Source organism: Gracilinanus agilis, chromosome 1 (assembly GCF_016433145.1).
Source record: "Gracilinanus agilis isolate LMUSP501 chromosome 1, AgileGrace, whole genome shotgun sequence".
Classification (NCBI taxonomy): domain Eukaryota; kingdom Metazoa; phylum Chordata; class Mammalia; order Didelphimorphia; family Didelphidae; genus Gracilinanus; species Gracilinanus agilis.
Window position 1 is genome coordinate 494266126 of NC_058130.1, and position 20075 is coordinate 494286200.

The 20075-nt window shown below is 34.4% G+C and overlaps 1 protein-coding gene across 2 annotated transcripts in view; it reads right to left on the reverse strand.

The window, feature by feature from the left end:
• Window positions 1-20075, reverse strand: part of TERF1 (telomeric repeat binding factor 1) — a 49675-nt gene that overhangs the window by 11752 nt on the left and 17848 nt on the right. The window contains exons 5-10 of one of the 2 annotated variants that reach the window (XM_044665880.1): window positions 16556-16705; window positions 12826-12908; window positions 10204-10257; window positions 6590-6684; window positions 5551-5684; window positions 702-710 (exon numbers count right to left, since the gene is read on the reverse strand). In XM_044665880.1, the coding sequence (XP_044521815.1) occupies window positions 702-710; window positions 5551-5684; window positions 6590-6684; window positions 10204-10257; window positions 12826-12908; window positions 16556-16705 (525 nt within the window). The remainder of the gene's footprint in view (window positions 1-701; window positions 711-5550; window positions 5685-6589; window positions 6685-10203; window positions 10258-12825; window positions 12909-16555; window positions 16706-20075) is intronic. The other variant, XM_044665887.1, reaches the window with a different exon arrangement.

Consider the following 20075-nt stretch of genomic DNA (forward strand, 5'->3'; position numbering starts at 1 on the left):
GGCCATGGTTGGGGGGAGAGCGGGGGGGGGGGGGGGGGTAAGTAGCGGTGAAGGGGAAAGTAGGGGCATAAAGTATGTAAACAGATTTAAAACGAATATTAATGTCTAAAAAAAAAAAAGAAAATTATAGGCTGGTAATTATAAGATACTATAACTGTGTATAAAGTCTTTAAAAATAAATTTATAATAACAAATACAAAACTTATGAGTTTCCACCATAATTCAGAAGCAGGAAATTCTGCCAACTTCTACCAAATAAGAAAGGCTCTGAGGGCCAAATTATCAAGAGAATAATCTACTGATGGTCATTACGATAAACTATAGGAAGATTCCTGACAGAAGGATGTCCATGGGGTGATGAATTCTTTAGACATGTTGACTCATGGGTGGGTAAAAAAACACCCACAAACTGCTTTTCAATTCCAGTGTACTAAGCTTTCTCAGTGAGGATCACGGTGAGGCTAAGAATCAAACTGGAGAGGGACATTAATTTAACTGTTGATACAAAACAAATTGACATATTGAGAGGAACTAAATTGTAGCTATGTTGAACATCTTGCTATAAATGAACTCAGGATATATGACATTGTAGCAACAGAAGAATGGGTCAGAGAATTTCCTTAGGTGAATGAATTTCTGGTTTCACAATTCTTCCAAAGGTAAAAAGAAATATTTCAAGCAGACAAGCTTGGTGATCTCACCTTGCAGATCTGAAGCATGATGATCACAAGATAAAAATAAGCAAAAAGACAATCATGTAGACTGTAATCTAATACAATTTTATGCCAACATATTGCAGATGAGATAAATTGTAACTTCTTTAAAAAATTTTATTTTTTTAATAGAATTTATTTCCATGTATCTTAGCTTCTTTTTCTCTTCCCCATACTATAGAAGGGATTACCTAGAAAACAAATATGTATATATATACATTATGTCTCTTGTGTTTCCACTTCTTAGTTTGTTCTCTGGAGATGAACATCTACAAGTTATTCTTCAAATATTAAATCTGTAGCTGTATATAAAGTTCTCTTGATTCTACTCATTTGACACTTCATTGTCTCATGTAATTCTTCCCAGGTTTAAAAAAAAATCTATTCTAAAGGTCATCCCCTTGATTTCCAGTTCTTTGCTACCACAAAGAAAGCTGCTATAAATATTCTGGAACATACAAGTCCTTTTCCCATAATTTCCTTAGGAAATAGATGCAACAATGGCATTGCTATTGTGTGACATTAGTAACTTACCACTTTCCCAAAAGGTGACTTAAGAAAACATCTATTTACCCAAATACCTATTTTATCTTGCCAGACCTTTCTGGTCTATGCACCATATGAAAAAAAGTTACCAAGGTACTCTGCCATGGTTGCAGTCTTCATTCACCCTGGGATCAGCCAGATTCCTACAGCAGATCTCAAGCGCAGGTGAGGAAGGGGTGTTGGATCTTTGCCTTATACCAGAGAATTTGACTTTATCTGCATACCCTTCAGGTTGAATAGAGTAGGAGAGACCTGTGGCTCTGTCTTGTTGAGTTTGGCTTTCTGTCTATGTTGTATACTTGTGTTTCTTGTTGTTTATTAGGTCTGTGAGGCTGAGCTTTTCTGTCCTCTGGAGGCTTCTTCTCAGCATTATTGATAACTGGATTAAAGCTAGTTGAGCTGATCTGCAGTACTGAATGTGCCCTGAGGCCAAAATTTCCAGAGGCAGAGGCCTAATATGGAGGTATAGTGGCTGAAGGCTATGACCAGCCTACCCTCTTCTCTGCTTCTCTCCTCTAGCTGCCTCCTTGCCAGCTGTGGTCAGAGCCCTGAGCTTAGTGTAGTTGTGCTAGCAAGGCACTATGTCCTAGTTGGAGCCCTTGACCACCTCAGCACAGTGGGTGGGGGAGGGGCCCGGGGACCTTCCTTCTTTCTTTTCCTCAACCCCCAGAATTCAACCTTCTCTGTCTTGTTGGATTTGGTTCTCTGAACCCCTTAAAGCACTTAGTTTTTGATTGGTGTGGAAGGATTCAAAGGAATTGACATTTGGTGCTTCTAAACAGCCATCTTGACTCCACCCCATGAAAACAAAGTTAGGCAGGCCTTCGCAAATTATTTTCTGGTTGACCACATTTTAGCAGTCATGTAGACCTTGCTGTGTTTTTCTGGCTGATTTCTCCTCTAAAAATGGTTTAGAGAGCAAAACTCAAGCCTTAAAATGCACCACCACAAAGATAATTTTGTTCAATATTGTGATCAACAGCCAAGAAAAATGTAGAAAAGGTAAACACATGCTCACCAATAACACAAAATTAGAAGGTATGAATGGATTGCTACTGCTATGACAATTGTCATGCAGATGTTAGAAAGTTCAAATGGAATATAATGAAAATTTCCAATGTTTTTGTTTTAAAAATTTTGCTGACAAAACATTAGAAAATTATAGAACCTCCTGGCTAAAGGATGTTTATCTCTCAGTCTATGGCAAGCAGCTTTATGAGCATTTCCTTATTTTCCACATGGCTAAACCATTTGGGGACTTCTCCATTATGCCTGTCTGAGGTATCTCCTCATCTCTGCTTTTTAGCTTCCTTTTTGTATTGTCTTCTGCCGTGAGATTGTAAGCTACCTGACAGGAAAGGCTGCCTTTTTATCAATTGGTTATTAGAGTTCAGCTCAGAGTCTGGCACATAGTAGGTGCTTCATAAATGTTTATAGACTATTATTGAGATTGTTAGTCTATCAATATTACATATCTTGGATAATTGTCACAGATGGACAATGTATTGGGTTCAGAAATGAATAGGAGTAAGGTGGCAGGTAGAACATTTTCAAGAACTCAACTTGCTTCTTACCTCCAAAGGTTCACTTTTTAAAAAAAAAATGATGTTATACTGTTGTGAATCACAGAACAAAACTGATCAAAGGATAAAAAAGGGCTGGTGACTAAAAAGTTACATGGTCAGTATAAATAAGCTAAAGTATATTATTGTGTTCTATCTTCTGTTCTCAAAGTAACTTAAAAAGGCCTTTATCAAGGACATTTATGAGCAGAAGACAAAGAAAGCTGTTCAAGTGGTGAATACAAATGCTGAGAAGAACACCACAATGACTGTAATGGCATCTATCTACAAAACAGGAAAAGATCCAAAGGAAGACTAGCAGTACATTTGGTAGATATGTGGATTATTATAGATAATAATAATGATGATGATGATGAATAATGACATAAGAGTGGAAGGAGTGGATAGATTGCTATTGTTTTCCTCTCTCCTTCTGCTTCTTTTTAAGTTATCCTCTCCTATCAGACTGTGAGAGCAGTGGCCATCCTTTCCCTTTCTTTATATCCCCAGCACTTAGCACAGTGCCTAGCACATAGTAAGTACTTTAAAAAGTTTGCTTCCTGATGTTATTGATGCTAATGTTTCTTTCTGATGTTATTGATTAAGCCAAACAAAATGGTTTCTTTCTCTGTGTGTAAGTCTGTGAAGATCTAATAAAGGAATTTCTAAAGTAAGTCTTTGTGAAAATGTTTGGTTCATCACATGAATCTGGATAAATCAAATTAAAGCTTGTTCCCTCTGATCCCTTTAGAATCATCAAACATAACAAATTAGGAGGCTAAGAAATACAATGTACTATACTTGGAGTCAAGAAGACCTGAGTTCGAAATCTGCCTTAGCCTCAATTTACTAGCTATGCCACTTAGGCTTTGCCTGTCTCAGTTTCTTATCTGTAAAATAGAGATAACAGTACCTATGTTCCCAAGCTTATTGTGAGAATAAAATTATCTCACATTATCCCATAAAGAACTGTATAAACTAGAAAGTATTAATGTTATTTTTTGAGATATCTGAAGACACAATGGAAAGAATACTGGCCTAGAGCCAGGAATTCTTGTAGTTGTTCACTTGTGTCTGACTCTTCATAACTACATTTGGGGTTTTCTCAGCAAAGATACTGGAGTAGTTGTGGTCATTTCTTTCTCCATCTCAATTTAGAGATGAGGCACCTGAGGCAAACAGGGTTAAGTCACTTGTTCAGGGTCACACCACTAGTAAGGGTTTAGAGGCCAGATTTAAACTTGGGAAGATAAAGTCTTCTTGACTCCAAGCCTGGTGCTCTATCTGCTAGTTGCCCCAAATTATCTCTGATACAGCTAGAATGTCAGTCAGGGGACCTGAATTCAAATATAGTTTTGGACACTTGCTAGCTGTTTGATGCCAGGGCAAGTCCCTTAACTAATGTTTTCTTTACTATAAAATGGGGATAATAGTAATAGCACCTATCACTTCCCAGGATTTTTGCAGGAATGAAATATTATTTCACATAGGAGGTGCTATATAAATGGTTATTCCCCTCCACTCTTCTCATTAACAGTATCAGGGAAGTCCTGTATATCATCTTCATCCACTAGATTAATTTCATAATATCACATTAAAGCTTATTCTATTATAATAATGCTAAATTGTGATTTTGAATATGATTTTAATATTTCAAGTGCAACATATGCTTTCTCAGATCAACTTATCCAGCCTTAACCTCTCTAAATCTTCAGACTTGCATTTCCAAAGGACTATTTGAACATCTAGAACTAGATGTCGTGAGGACATAAGAGAGCATATCCAAGCTCTCTTCTCTTCCTGACTTCCCTAATACTGTCCAAGGCAACATCAACTTCCTAGTCACCTAGGCTTATAATCTAGGTATCATCTTCTATCTTCTTATACAATCTGTTGTCATGGCCTGGTGACTTAACCTTTGTACCATATACTTCTCTCCTCTGAAACTGCCACCATCCTGGTGCAGGCCGTCTTCAACTCCCACCTGGATCGATTACTGCAACAGCCTGCTATTCAGCCTCTCTGCCATAAGCCCTCCTCATTCTATTCCACATTCTATTCAGTTGTCAAATTAATCTTTCTAAAATCATGTCATCTAACTCCTCCTCTCCCAAATTCTATTCATTCCAATGGCTCCTTCCTGGACCAGATATGTATTTCTCTGCTTGGTGTCCAAAGTCCTTCACAACCTGGGCCCCTCTAACTTTCCCAAGTCTTTTTGTACTTTACTTACCTCCAGGTATTTTGGATTTAGTGACCATCAATGGCCTTCCTTGCTGTTCTTCACACATTTCTTCCAATTCCATTCATTTTCATTGGCTGTCCTCCTTGTCTTCTTTCAAGTCCCAGTTAAAATCCCACCTTCTATAGGAAGCCCATTCCTGATCCTTCCCTTAACATCAGTACCTTCCATCTATTATCCATTTCATCCTCCACGTTATCTAGTTTGTACATAGATGTTTTCCTGTTGCCTCCCCCATGAGATTGTAAACTCCTTGAAAGCAGGAACTGCTGGGTGCCTTTCTTTATAGATCCCAATGCTTTGCATAGTGCCTGGTGCTCTGGAGACACTTAATAAATGATTGCTGACTGCTTTAAAAGATAATTTACTCAGTTCTTTTTGAGGGCCATATGTTGAGTTGAGTATATTTGAAAACATTATTTTCTAACTTACCTACCTGCATTGCCCATAAATATTTTTTATTTAATTTGAATTGAGAAACACCTACCCTCTTTGTTCTCCATCGTTTAGGTCTTTCAGAAGTGTTTGTTTCATTGTTTGCCTTGTTTTTGTCTTTAGTGGTTATTAAATGTTTTTTAATGCTTTTGCTACTGATTTTAAGACTTTGCATGATCCTTTTACCTAAAAGAAGAAATATTCTTATTAAAGAAAAATGGATATTTATTAAAGATGAATTCCCAGATTCATATTTTAATCTCACCATTGTGCAAAAGCACAAATTTACTTATTCTTTTTCTAATTATCCAACGGTTTTGAGAATGCCTAAAGAAAAATTTAAGCCTTAAATAGGGAATTTCAAAGTTTCACAAATACATAAATTACATTATCCCAGCCAACCCCCTCCTCCCAACACTGGGGATTAATCAGTTATCTTTAGAAAACTACTGTTATGTTTTTACAAAAAACACAGTATCTGAACTAAGGACAGCTAATGTCTATGTTTCCATATGTGTGGGCATTTTCTTTACTAATACTGACTTGATTATTCTCTATCTTAATTGTGGCCCAAAACCAGATAACCTGTTGATTATTGATATGTTAGGCTTCTCCAAACTTAACTTAATCATTCCTCAGATGAGTCCACCACCACTATATTTTTACTCAAAGTATGGCACTTGGCAGGATTTACAATTGTGCTCTACTGGTAAAACTTTGAAAAATCCGGGGTCACTTTCACACAGTAATAAAATAAAAACACTTAAGCAGGATGTTAGTGGAGAATTTAGGAGATATATTTTGTAAAAACAATGTTTATTAATATTCTATGGATTAAAAGTGAATAAAAATTATTTTGATGGAAATGAACAGAAAAATAGAGGCATCTTGTCAGAGTAAGAAAAAAAGCATGGCACCAAGAGCCAGAAAACCTGCATTTTACACTGAGAATCTCCCACTGCTATACTGTTTGGTACTTAACCAATGTGGGCCACATTTTCCTTTTCTGCAAAATAAAGTAGTCAGAATAAGATGATCTTCAAGGTTTCTTCTAGTTGTGAAATTCTATTATATTAGAAAACAATACTCACTTCCTTGACTCATTTTTATTCTTGTTTCATCAAAATCTTGGTAAGGAGAGTTCTCAAGTTTACTTTGTGACAAAGATAAGATATTTTCATGAGACCTAAATAAGATAAAATGTTGAAGCTTATGGAAAGTTCCTGAATAAGGGATAGGTAAAATTATGGAGTCAGTAGCTTTCTAAAATCTCTTCACTTGATACTCTCCCTCCATTTCAAGGTATTAACTCGAGAGTTCCAATATTTTGGATCTGTTGATCCTTAATATTTTACTAATACCAGGGACACTGCTGTTGTCATGTCCGTCTTCCTCCAATTCTCTTTCTCATTAACCCCTTCTAGCTAGGCTTTTTGTGGCTTTCAAAAACTTTATATTTCCTTGTCACTGCAACAAATTATTTGTGATAATTCAAATATTTAAATTAATATGCTAATTCAAGAAATTTATAACATAATTATTCTCAGTAACAATTAGACAGTCTCCTTTCATTGATATATATTTCCTATGCTCAAAGATTTTTTTTTTGTTTTTGTTTTCTGATGTTCTCCAAATATGTCTTCCTCTAGTTCAGTGGTTCCCAAACTTTTTTGGCCTACCACCCCCTTTCCAGAAAAAAATATTACCTAGCCCCCTGGAAATTAAATTTTTAAAAATTTTAATAGCAATTAATAGGAAAGATAAATGCACCTGTGGCCATCACCACCTCCCTAGATCGCTGCAGCACCCACCAGGGGGCGGTAGCGCCCACTTTGGGAATCTCTGCTCTAATTCCTGGCCTCACTCTAGACCCCTGACACAACTTCTTCCTCCTCCTGCTCCTCCCTCACCCCACTCCAATATTCTTTACTACTCAACTCCCTGGGATCCAGTACCAACACAATCCCACTCTGAAGGTTCTTGAAACATAGGCAGGAGTGGAAAATTATACCGAGGAAATTGGAATGAAAAGTATTGTATCAAAGCAAACTATGGAATTGTTATAAAATAATGTGATCTTATTCTGTGTCTGAGTGGATTAAGTTATTTCCTACAATAAGGACAGTCCCAGAAATATTTTGAGCAATAGTGCAATAATGAGAACAGAATAACCGGATGCAGCCTCCTAAGGGGACTAATTTGAAAGACAACAGTAATTTAAAAGTTTTGTCATATTTAAAAAACAAAAAAGTTTGCAACAAAGTCAAAAGTAATGGTTTAATAATTTACTATAAAATACAATGGACAAACGTAACTAAAATGGAAAGACTATGAATTATATAGATTCATGCTCTAAATTAGTGTAGCATCTTTTGAATGTTATCAATATTCAAATAAAAGCTCTAAGGCTTTTTTCTTGACATTATAAAGAAACACTATAGTGAAGGAATAAAACACGATATATAAATAAGTGTTGCTCTATGCATTATAGAGGTAGCGGACTTCTAATTTTTGATCTTCACATGAGGGCCCTGAAAGATTTTGCTTCAAAAGAAAGAAACTAAGAGCTTGATGTCATGCTTATGATTCCAATAAGGAAAAATGTATAATGAGAAAAATAAACCAGTGAAAGGCTTTAATGGATCACTTTCTTTTAAAACCCCTTACCTTCCTGTCTTAGTATCAATTCTAAGACAGTAGAGTGGCAAGGACCAGGCAACTGGGGTTAAATGACTTGCCCAGGGTCAGACAGCTAGGAAGTATCTGAGGCCAGATTTGAACCCAGGTTTCCAGAGTCCAAGACCTGGTATTCTATCCACTGTGCTTACCTAGCTGCCCCTAGATCATTCTTGACTCTACTAAGTAACTCTAAGTCTACCTAAATTTCAGAGAAACTTATAAAAATATACCACAAGTTCTTCCATCAATTCTGATAAAGCCATTCCATTTCTTTTTTTGTAACAGTGAAAATATAATAATGATAAACACATAACACCATGAAATTGTTTATTAGCTATCTCGTGTCTATTCATCTGGCAGTTATTAAATGCCTATCACGTGCAGTATGTGTGAACCACTGTAAGATACAAAGAAAAGCAAAACACAGTCTTTGCTCTAAAGGGGTTTAAACTTTAATGGAGGATAACATGCAAACAAGTTATATATAGGATAAATTAGAGATAATTTCAGAGGGAAGGCACTAAGATTAAGGAGGACCAGGAAAGGATTCTTAATAAGAAGATAGGATTTTAGCTGGGACTTGAAGAAAGCCATGAGGCAGAGATGAGGAAGAAGAGAATTCCAGGTATAGGAGACAGCCTGTGAAAATGCAGAAAGTTGGCAGATGTAGTGCTTTGCGAAATAGCAAAGAGTAAACTCTAGGAATACTTGAAAGGTAGAAGGGCTTCAGATTATAAAGAACTTATCACACAAGATTTTATATTTGATATAGAAGGCAAAAGGGGACTCCTGGAGTTGATTCAATTGTTGGTATGGAATATAGGTAGACACAGTTAGACTTACAACTGTAAGAAGATCAATTTAACAGCTGATGGTCAGGAGAGGGCTAGGTGAGATGAGATCACCAGCAAATCATTGTAATATTCTAGTTACTGTGCTAATGTGTATAGGAGATTTATATTTTCAGAAAGCTTTATGTTATCTTGATTTATTATTTATAGTTTATTAAATATAATGGCTGTCATAATTTCTATAAAAACCATACCAAAAATTGAATTCATTACCATGCTATTGTTTCTATGTGAAAATCTAGTTTTTAATGCTCATAGTGACCTGAAGGGGACATTATCAGGTAACCCTAATAGTGACCATTTCAGGTCAGATGAAGACCTTGAGGCAGCCTTCAGTTTGCACCATATGTGTGTCTAAGTAAATTAACTGGTAGTTGAAATTTATACTTCATTTATTCGATCCTTTCTGACTACATCTAGAAATTTTTCACTTTTCTTTTTCTGGGGATAATTTTTGTTTTTTAGGAAGTTACAACACAAAGCAAATATTAAAAATTTGGATTTATTTAATCTCAAGGCTATCCCTAGGTATGCAAACAAATGAAAGGGGGTAGGTATAGGAAATAGATTGAGCAGGTTTACTTTGGAGTCTCTTAATCCTACAATTCTAAAAGGAATTGAAAAGGAACTTAATATCTAGTTTAATTTCCTACCCAACACAGAACTCCATTTGACAACATGACCAAACTAATTTCATTAATTGGCTTCTCATAATCAAAAATGGTTGATGACATAGTTCAATGAATTTTTTTAAGTGATGACAACCTATTAAAAAATTTTTTTTTTCTTAGTTTTGTTCTTGCCCTTCCTCTCCTGAATGAGAGGCAACATCATATAGGGGACACCAAAGTGCCAGACCTTGATGAAGAAAACCTGGGTTCAAATTCTGAGTAGGCTATTTACTAGCTATGTGACTATATGATATAATCTCTGAATCTTAAATTATTCTTCTGTAAACTGAGGACAACAATACTTACACTACCTACCTCACAGTTATTGTGTAGGCTGTTTTATGAAGCTTAAAACCTAAACAAACAAAAGTTGTTGTTATTATTATTATTTAAAATCATACTATCTGGGTTACTTACCATATCTTTAAATTTAGGACCAGGTCCTGGTTGATTCATTCAATGATTTTAAAATTAAACAATGGAAAAAATGTAATTTCGTTTTACCTGGTTATGGATGTTGAACCTGCAGAAGATTCTGGTTTTCCATTCTGTTTGTCACTAATTTTTAAAGAAAAAGAATTAAGAAGTTAAAAGGTTTTCACAAGTACTATCCAATAGGGGTAGTAGATTTTTTTTAAAATTAGAGAAACATAAACTTCTTGAAAACAGGCTTGCTGTACCAACAGTTGTCACTTAACAGATAACATTTATGATAAAGCCTCATTATAATACAGCTTATTTGGATTTATTCATGAGCAAATAAATCTCACCCAAAAAGATAATAAACCAAATACAGGGAGACAGGAAGTCTCAGTTCATACCAATTTTACATATTACCACTTCTTACAACTCAGTTATATTATTTTAATTTGATCACTCGTTTATATATCCCTCCTTCAATTTCAAGCCCCTACTCTTTTGTGTCCAGTTCTTTGTTCCCAAGTTTTTAGATCCTTTAAAATTGAACCCCACTATACTTGGTCAATTTTATTTTCAGCTATTCTTCTATATATACTTTGTCACTCAGGCAGGTTTTAAAGGCTAACATCTTGCTCCTTATTCAGTCATATCCTTTGCCTTGCATTTGGGGTTCTTTTCTTTCCCCTATAAAATTATTTTGCCTGCCTGATTAAAATAAGCACTGTTTTGTTCTTGAAAATATTCTATGCTAGTGACTGGCAAATGCTTGGCACATAGTAAGTACTTTACTAATTGTTGTTGAATTGAATTTAATGAAGGCACACATCACATGATTAGATTTGGAGGAAAACAAAGCTGGGAGGAATATCCAACATGCATAATAGAATCAATACCAAGCAATACTCAAGAGGTAATAGGCTAAAGCTATCAAAAATAAGACTGATTAGGGATAAATATAAAAATTCAAAGTTAAAAATAAGTCCATTGCCTTAATACATTATAATTTGATAACTAAAGCAACCCATGCAAAAAAAGCAAAACAACAACAACAAAAAAAAAACAACCCCAAAACAACCTCAGTGGATGCTAGGATATATCAAAAGTAGGATAAAGCCATATATACTAATACTCATAGTAGCAATTTTTGTGGTAGAAAAAAATAAATAAGAAAATGGGACAAATAGAATCTATGAATTGGGGTATAGATGAAGAAATCAAAGCTAATGGAATAATATAGTTCCTTAAAAAATATGCTCATGGCATAATATAGTTCTTTAAGAAATAATAGATGAGGAATTCTGAAGGAAAACAAAACACAACACAAGATTTGTATGAACTATGAAATCCAGGAATACATAATGAATAAAGTAAATGAAAAGAATTAAAAGAATTTTGAATTATTATGAAAATATAATGATTAGTGTTGAGCTCATATCCAACTCCTTCCAATAGAGAAGGAATAGGAAAATCATCAAACATTACAAACCCTATTATACAAGACCTTTGTCAGTTTTGCTCAACAACTTTTTTTTGGTTATGAAAGAGAATTTAGATGGTTATATATGCCTGGGTATCTATATGTCAGGAAAGAATTGTCTTTAAAATCAAAGAATCAATAAAACTTTTTATAAGACCCAGTAGATCTTAAGATCTATGAGTGAATGGTGTGCCAATGAGATCTTTTTTTCTATATTCATATTCAAGGGACGGAAGGAGGAATAGGAACTGAGAAAATAGCAAGGGAAAGTAACTGCAGAAGATGGTGAGGGAAACACCAGATCATGAAGGAAGGAATGGTCTACAATGTCAACATTACAGAGAAGTCAAGAAGGAATAATAATAATAATAATAATTCTTATTATTATTGTTAAAAAGATGAATGAGAGATGACTGAAAGTAAGGAAGACAAGGTATTAGTATAAAAATTGTTAAATTTGTTCAGAGTACAAAACAATACTTCCAAGTGTGTTCTAAATTCTATAAAGTATTTCTTTTACTATTAATAATAAATAACATTTGGTACATGTAACTATCAAATTACTGTTTGCTAGAATGATTTTTATTTGGGAAAGTCGGAGATACCAAGGAACCTGGTATATATATAAATATATATAAATTAGCATCACAGAATCTCTATTGGTGACATTAGATAGGTCTTAATTTCACATTCTTGAAAAATTATCACAATATTCACTGCAAAAAAGCTGTTGACATAGAAGTTCATTTTTTCAGGTAGTTAAAAGATATTAATAACAGTACAGCCTGAATTGATGATCCAATTACCTTTTCAGAGTGAAAACTCACTTTGATTAGACTTCTTATCCTACCAGGCCATCTTGTAGCATATATTGTTAGAGGAAAAAACAGTTGAGTAGATAGAGGGTTGAAATAAATTTATCAGTTTTTTTTTAATTAAAAAATTTTTTTAATTATTAAAAAAAGTCCTTTCCTTCCATCTTAGAATCAATACTGTACATTGGTTCCAAGGCAGAAGAGCAGTAAGGGCTAGGCAATAGGGGTTAAGTGAATTGCCCAGGGTCACAGAGCTAGGAAGGGTCTGAAGCCAGATTTGAACCTAGGACCTCCTGTTTCTAGGCCTGGCTCTCAATCTACCGAGCTACCCAGCTGCCACTTATCACTGTTTTAACAATGGTGAGTTAATATAATTTCTGCATGATCAGTATGTCAAGTAATAGATTTACAAACCTTTCTGTTTCACTGCTTGTGCTTTCAACAAAGGGACCAAAAATTTCTTCATCTTTTTTGCTTTCCACTACTTTTAAAGCTGCCTACAAAAAATGGAAATGTTAAACAAAATCAAAGAACATTAAAATAAGATTATTTTCTTTTACTTAAAAGTTAGCATGTTTAATTCATTGGCTTTTGACAAAATTTCAAAGAAGTTATGCTGCACTGACTAGAGTAGAATATTTAGTTTTATCTATTTCAGGCTCTGCCAAATCCTTAATTCCTTTAATGCTCAGGTAATTTCTCTGTAGAATAAAATACTGGATCTCTTATAAATGTAATATTTGTACATGCTGCAACATTTCAATCCTCTCAAAAAAAAAAATCAACCAACTAGAATGAGAGATTTCAATTCTGTGCTCTGCTACTTATAATGACACAGAAAGTAGAGGTATAACTCAAGCTTACTTGCTGGTATATAGTTATTATGTACCACTTTCCAACTGAAAAAGATCAATAGTAAATAATTTTATAGATGCAATATTACAAAGTTTGGATCATTTTAGGTTAAATTTACATGCAGTTCCAGCAAGAGATTTAATTTGATATCTCAGAAGTAAAATAATTAAAAGAGAGGCTTATCACCATTAGATTGTTTAATAGGCAATGAATTCTATATCAATGGCCATTCATGAAAACCCATGACTAGTTACAGCAAGCAGTTCTAAAAAGAAAGGATGGACATTACAAAAGAGGGAAATTTAGACTTGATGCAAGAAGAAAAATTTTCAACAATTAGAATTATTCAAATATGAAATGATCTGCCTCAAGAGGTAGGTGGTGGATTTAAGCCCCTTCAGTGGAGGTTTTCAAATGAGTCAAATAACAGAATTTGAGGCTGGGCTTATGTTTGACCATATAGCCACTGAGGTTTCTTCCAAATCTAGATTTCAGAATGTCAGGCCAAACTCAATAATACGAAATTTTAAAGGCCAAGACAGGAAGACGTGTATGAATTAATGCAGACTGAAGTGAGCAGAACCCAGATAACAATGTATACAAGTAGAGAGGGTTACATCTGTAAAGAAATGCAACTTTGAAAAACTTAAAACTCTAATGCAATAGCACATCAGAATTCTAGGTCTGTTTGTGGAGTATGCAGCCCATTTCTTGAAAGAGGGGTAATAACTTTGTGGTGAATAATGAAAATATAGTTTTTCTGTACATATGGATTTGTTTACCTTTTTTGTTACAAGAACCATTTTTTTCTTTTTTGAGGGAGAGAATTTAGGAGTAGAGGGAACTATTAAACTAAAGCATTTAATAATAATATCTAGTATTTATATAGCATTTTGACATTTAAAGTGTTTTACACTTATCCCATTTTATGCTCACAACAACCCTGGGAGGTTAAAATACCATTATCCTCATTTTACAGATGAGTAAACTTGAGGGAGACAAGTTAAGTGACTCACCCAGGGTTACACAGCGAGTAAGTATCTGAGGCCAAATCTGAACTTAGGTCTTCCTGACTCCAAGTCCAGAGCCCTGGTATCCACTGTGCATTTCAGAGCAGAGAAGGAAGTTCAGAAGAAAACAGACAAGTAGGACAGCTCTAAAAGTAGCATGAGGCAACATGTTACAATAGAAAGAGCACTGATTCTGGAGTTAGAGGGCCTAGTTTCAAAGTCTACCTCTGATAATTACTTTTAATATCTCTGAGACCTTGGACAAGAAGCTTAAGCTCCTTGGCCTTTAGTTCCTCATCTGTAATATGTGGGCACTGGAATAGATATAAAAAGGGCCTGAAGTTCTTTTCTGCCCTCATACTATGATCCTTTCAACTTACTACAAATTCTTAATTTAAAAAATAAAATTAATAAAAAAAAAATAAAAGACATTTAGAAATGTAAAATGTTGTGGGTTGAAAAAGTCAACTTCACAAATACAAGACTGAAGATCATGCTTGAAAGAATTTTTGAAAGAATTATGATCTTAGAATTATAGTGACCTAAAATAGAAGTTCAGTACATGTCAAAAATGTGAAATGGCAATCAAGAATGTCAATCTGACAAGTAGCATTAAAAGAGGAAGAATCAAGTCTAGGTATAAGGATGTGATAGTAATACTACATATTAATACTATACATAGATTCTGCTCTAGTTCTAATGATACCTAGGGTTCAGTTCTGAATCTCAAATTTTCAATTTATCCCCAGAAGGCAGAATGGGATAGAATAAGTTGCAATGGGAGTTGCAAAGATCCAAATATAGTCTACAAGTAAGGAAAAACTTCTTAAAAATTAGAGCCGTTATGGGGTAATTGATTCCTTGACATAGGTGGTCCTTAAGCAAAAAGATTTTTTTTCCCAGATTTAGACTGAACAGTCTAATCACTGAGGTCTCTTCCATATAAATTCTGTGAACACTCAATAGGGTTCTCAGTTCTATGCTGTCTCCTCTTTCAACAGCAATAATAGATATGGTGGGGAAAGGGGCAGAGGTTACTTAGATGATGTGTTTTTAGCCTATCAATATCAACTTAAAATGTGTGATACTTGTCACAAAAAATGAATTGGCATGTTCTTTATTCTTTGAAGAACTGAAGTAAGGGTAGCTAGGTGGCTCTCTGAATAAAGCCAGGCCTGGAGTTAGGTCCTAGGTTCAAATCTGGCTTCATACACTTCCCAGATGTGTGACCCTGGGTAAGTCACTTAACCTCAATTTCCTACCCTTTACCATTCTCCTGCTTTGAAATCAATTCTCAGTACTGATTCTAAGACAGAAGGTAAGAGTGTAAAAAGGGGAAAAAAAAAACAACTAAAGTACATGTGATTGATATTATGATGAAACAAAAAGTTACAGCTAGGTAGATTCTCTGGAGGAATCTACTAAGAATATGAACAAGAGGGGTCAGCTGGGTGACTCAGTGGATTGAGAGCCAAGCCTAGAGACAAAAGGTCCTGGGTTCAAATCTAGCCTGACACTTCCCAGCTGTGTGACCCTGGGCAAATCACTTAACCCCCATTGCCTAGCCCTTACTGCTCAACTACATAGTATTGATTCTAAGATGAAAGGTAAAGGTTCAAAAAGAATAAAAAAGAACATGAACAAGAATCATAGTATGAAGGCACAGATCATCTAAAGGGATAGAAAGAAAGACCACATTGACAAAGTCATAAATCTTAAGTACAGAAATATAAAATATAATTTAAGGAGCTAGCCTTACTATCATATAGAATATACAGAGTTGCACTGGTTAAATAACAACTTGCAACTTAGTGATTGCTCATTAACTAGATCTGTAACAAATTAAGTTAAAATACTTTAGGTGGGACATAAAAATGCATTCTAATTTGGAGAGGTGGGTATAAATGGTTTTTGGTAGTCATAGTTGTCTTGAGGTTTAAATTCAAGAAAACGGATCATTTTAAAGAGCCATGAATATTGCTTAAAATCACAATAGCCCTAATATGACACTTAAACAAAAAACATTGTGAGGCATTGCTAGAACACTGGAAAGGCAAGAAGATTAAATAGTAATAAAATTTATTCTAGATAGAGTATCAAACAAATCAGAGTCAGTTATACTTGCCAGATTTTTCTTATATCCACTCTTGGCCTCACTATTTTCACTTATCAAAGTGTAAAAGTCAGATTTTCAAATATTCATAAAAGATTTTAGTGTTGTTCTATTTTATACAACACAAAACCTGATTTTAAGAGTATCATTAAAACTTCATACATACCTTCATTAAAAAACTTGATGATTTTTCAGTTAATATTTGATTAGCATAAATCTTAATTCTGTCTATCATGCACTTATATGTGAAGCGTTGAAAAAACGGATGGTATGGATCTTTCTTATTGATTACCATCAACAACTTCATTTTTAGGGGCTAAAAGATAGAAGAATATTAATTTATAAAATACATGCATTTGAAACTTTTCAGACAATATCATGTATCTATGGATGTAATCCAAGTTAAAAAAATTTATTGTCCACTAATGTGAAAAGTATTGTGTAACATTATTAAGTTTCCAGGGCAAAATAAGTTGAGAAGTATAAATATCAACATTAGTATAATCACTGCAATTTTTAAACAAATTTAACAAGTAAAGTTAATCGCCCAAAATGATATAATTTATCTTCTACTCCCTAAGTCTCCATCATGAGTCTTTGTATATTCATCTCCTTTTCTTTTTTTCCCATCATAATTAGTCAAAAATGAGTATATACTTTGCTCTGGTTCTGCTTTTTTGCTCTACATTTTTCTTAAAATTTATTCCCTTATTTCTATATTACTCCTCCATTCAAATTTATTGCATTATAGTATTTCATTATGCTATTATATCCCCAAAATATAAAACTTCGTTTACATTTCATGTCTGGAATATCCTATCCTTTCCACCAACTTCATTCTGTGTTTAAGTCTTATATCTCACTTAAGGTCTACCTTAAATCACACTTCTCTGCTGAAGAGTTCTTTGCCCTACCCAAAGTAATCTCTCTCTTCCTCTGAAGGACTACAGTACTTCCTGTCTCCAACAAGTTATTTGAAATTTAGCATATATAACCTTATACTATTAATATTTTCAAATGTCGCATCTCTTCAACTAAAGGATCATCTTTTCAAAAATGATTATGCCCAGTCCTGCATCTTACACAGAAAGGAGGAAATGGATATCAAGAAAGCTGAAGTGAGCTGCCCATGGTTATTATATGGTAGAGGCAGATTTTTAAACATCCAAGTCTTCTTACTCTAAATCTAATGGACCTGGGGTGGTTGGGTGGGGCACCAGGCTGACTTAATCTTCCTCTATCATTTTAAGAGCCAGGTAGTTATGTTACATATGACCTTGAATAAACCCCAACTTGGGGGCCAACTTGCTTTTAAAGACTGTGATAGTATAATTTGTAACATTACCTTCTAATTGAGAGAACTTGCTGCAATGGTCATCCCCCTCTCTCTCCAATCTCTGAAAAAACTATTCAAACCCAGGATATCAAGGCATAAAGCTATTATCAAGTGAGGGGAAGGGCAGCACATTCCATCACTGAATAGTTCTGGTTGAAACTTAAGGTTTTCTTTTTATTGAGTCAAAAGCTGCCTTTCTACATTTCATCTGGGGACAAGCAGGACAATGGTTAACCCATCTCCATATGAAAGCTACTCTTTACCTCCCTCCCTCCACTTTCAATACTTCTAAACACTCTAAGTTTCTACAATGATTCTCCTGTCTAGGATTTTTGCTATGTAATTTGTCACCTTCTTCAATGTCATTCAGTTAATATCCTTCACCCAAAACATGCACCAGAACTGAATATAATATTCCAGATTTTATGAGCACATTTATGATTTATACTTAAAACTAAAAATATTTTTTGTTTTAATTATAAGAAATTTAGATTATACAAATTACACAACATATTAGTAGGATGTGGTTACAAGTTTTTGTTGCTCTTATCTTAAGAAACTAAACATGAAGCTTGTTGGTAGAGAACAGGAAGGTTGGTATAGTTAAAAGAATAGACAACATGCTATATATACCTGTGTGACCTCAGACAAATCATACAGTTTTTGGGGGTTTCAGTTTTCTTATCTGTAAAGTGAGTTAGCTGAACTAAAAGCTCTAAAACCTATGATATTATGTTATTTTCAAGTAGCATCTTAGATGATTTTTTACCAGGATTAGGATGATCATAACTGGCTAACAACAATTTTGTTTCACAAGTAACCAAAAAGTATAATATAGTATTTTTTCTAAAGCACAGATCTGAACATGTCACTCTCATACACACAACTCCTCTATCAATTTCAGTGGTTCTCTGTTCCCTTAAGGACCAAATGTGAAGACCTCACTGGAGGTAACAAAGTGGCACAATGAATGGAACACTGGCCCTAGAATCTAGGAGACCTGACTTCTAACCCAGGATCAGATATTTACTAGCTGCTGATCCTAGGCAAGTTACTTCTTGTCTACCTCAAGTTTCTTCAATTACAAAATGATGGGAATGTTAGCACCTACTTCCTCACAGAATCAAATAAGTGTTAAGTGCATAGAACAGCATCCAAGAACATAGTATGCACTTAATATACCCCTTTCCTTTGGCTTTGATTCCTTCCAAAGCTCTTTACAACTTGGTCTTTGTTAGCCTTTCTAATCTTCTTATGCGTTACTCACCTACAAGATCCAGACCTAATTGGCTTTACTTGCTCCTACATTGGCTGTCTTATCCCCTATACCTAGTGAAATGCTATGCCTCCTTACCTTTGTCTCCTCCTTCCTCTTTCAAGACTGCTCAAATCTCACCTTCTGTAGGAAGCCTTATCCTAAGTCCCCACAGCTACTAAAGTTTGTTTTAGTTACTTTCCATTTATAATAAAGACACTGGACTGGGGTGGGGAGGGTGAAAGTGTAAGAAAAATCTGGGTTTAAATCCCATCAGAGACATTTATTAGCTATATGACCCTAGGGAAAGTCACTTAACCAATCTATGCCAAGTTTCTACCTATGGAAAATAAAGGACTGAACTATGTCCTCCTAAGGCCCCTCCAACTCTAAACCTCTTTACCTTTTACTCTTGGAATATCTTGTACCTATTTATATAAACTTCCATTTTTTTTCACTTCCTTGTTAGGTATCAATACCATATTTGAATCATCAGAGGAATTTGGTAGAATTCCTTCTTCAGACATTTTTTGCAAATAGTTTATACAGTATTGAAATTGTTCTTTAAATGTATAGTAGAATTCACTTGTGAATCCATGTTGCCATGAGGCTATTTTTACTTGTGGAATTCACTGACGGCTTGTTTAATTTCTTTTTCTGAGATGGGGTTGTTAAAGTGTTCTATTTCTTCTTCTGCTAATCTGGGCAATTTATATTTTCAAAAATATTCATCTATTTCATTTAAATTAGAAGTCATATTGGCATATAATTGGTCAAAATGACTTCTAATAATTGTTTTAATTTCCTCTTCATTGGTTATGAATTATTTTTGTTACTAGTATTTTGGTTTTCTTATTTCTTTTCCTCTTTTAATTGAATGGACCAAAGGTTTATCTATTTTATTGGGTTTTTTTTTCAATAAAACTTAACATCATGTCTTATTAGTTCAATGGTTTTCTTATTTTCAAATTTATTAGTCTCTCCTTTGACTTTCAGGATTTCTAATCTGGTGTTTAATTAGAGATTAAATTTTTTTTTAGTTGCACACCTAATTCATTGATCTATTCTTTCTCTATTTCCCATTTATATAAATTA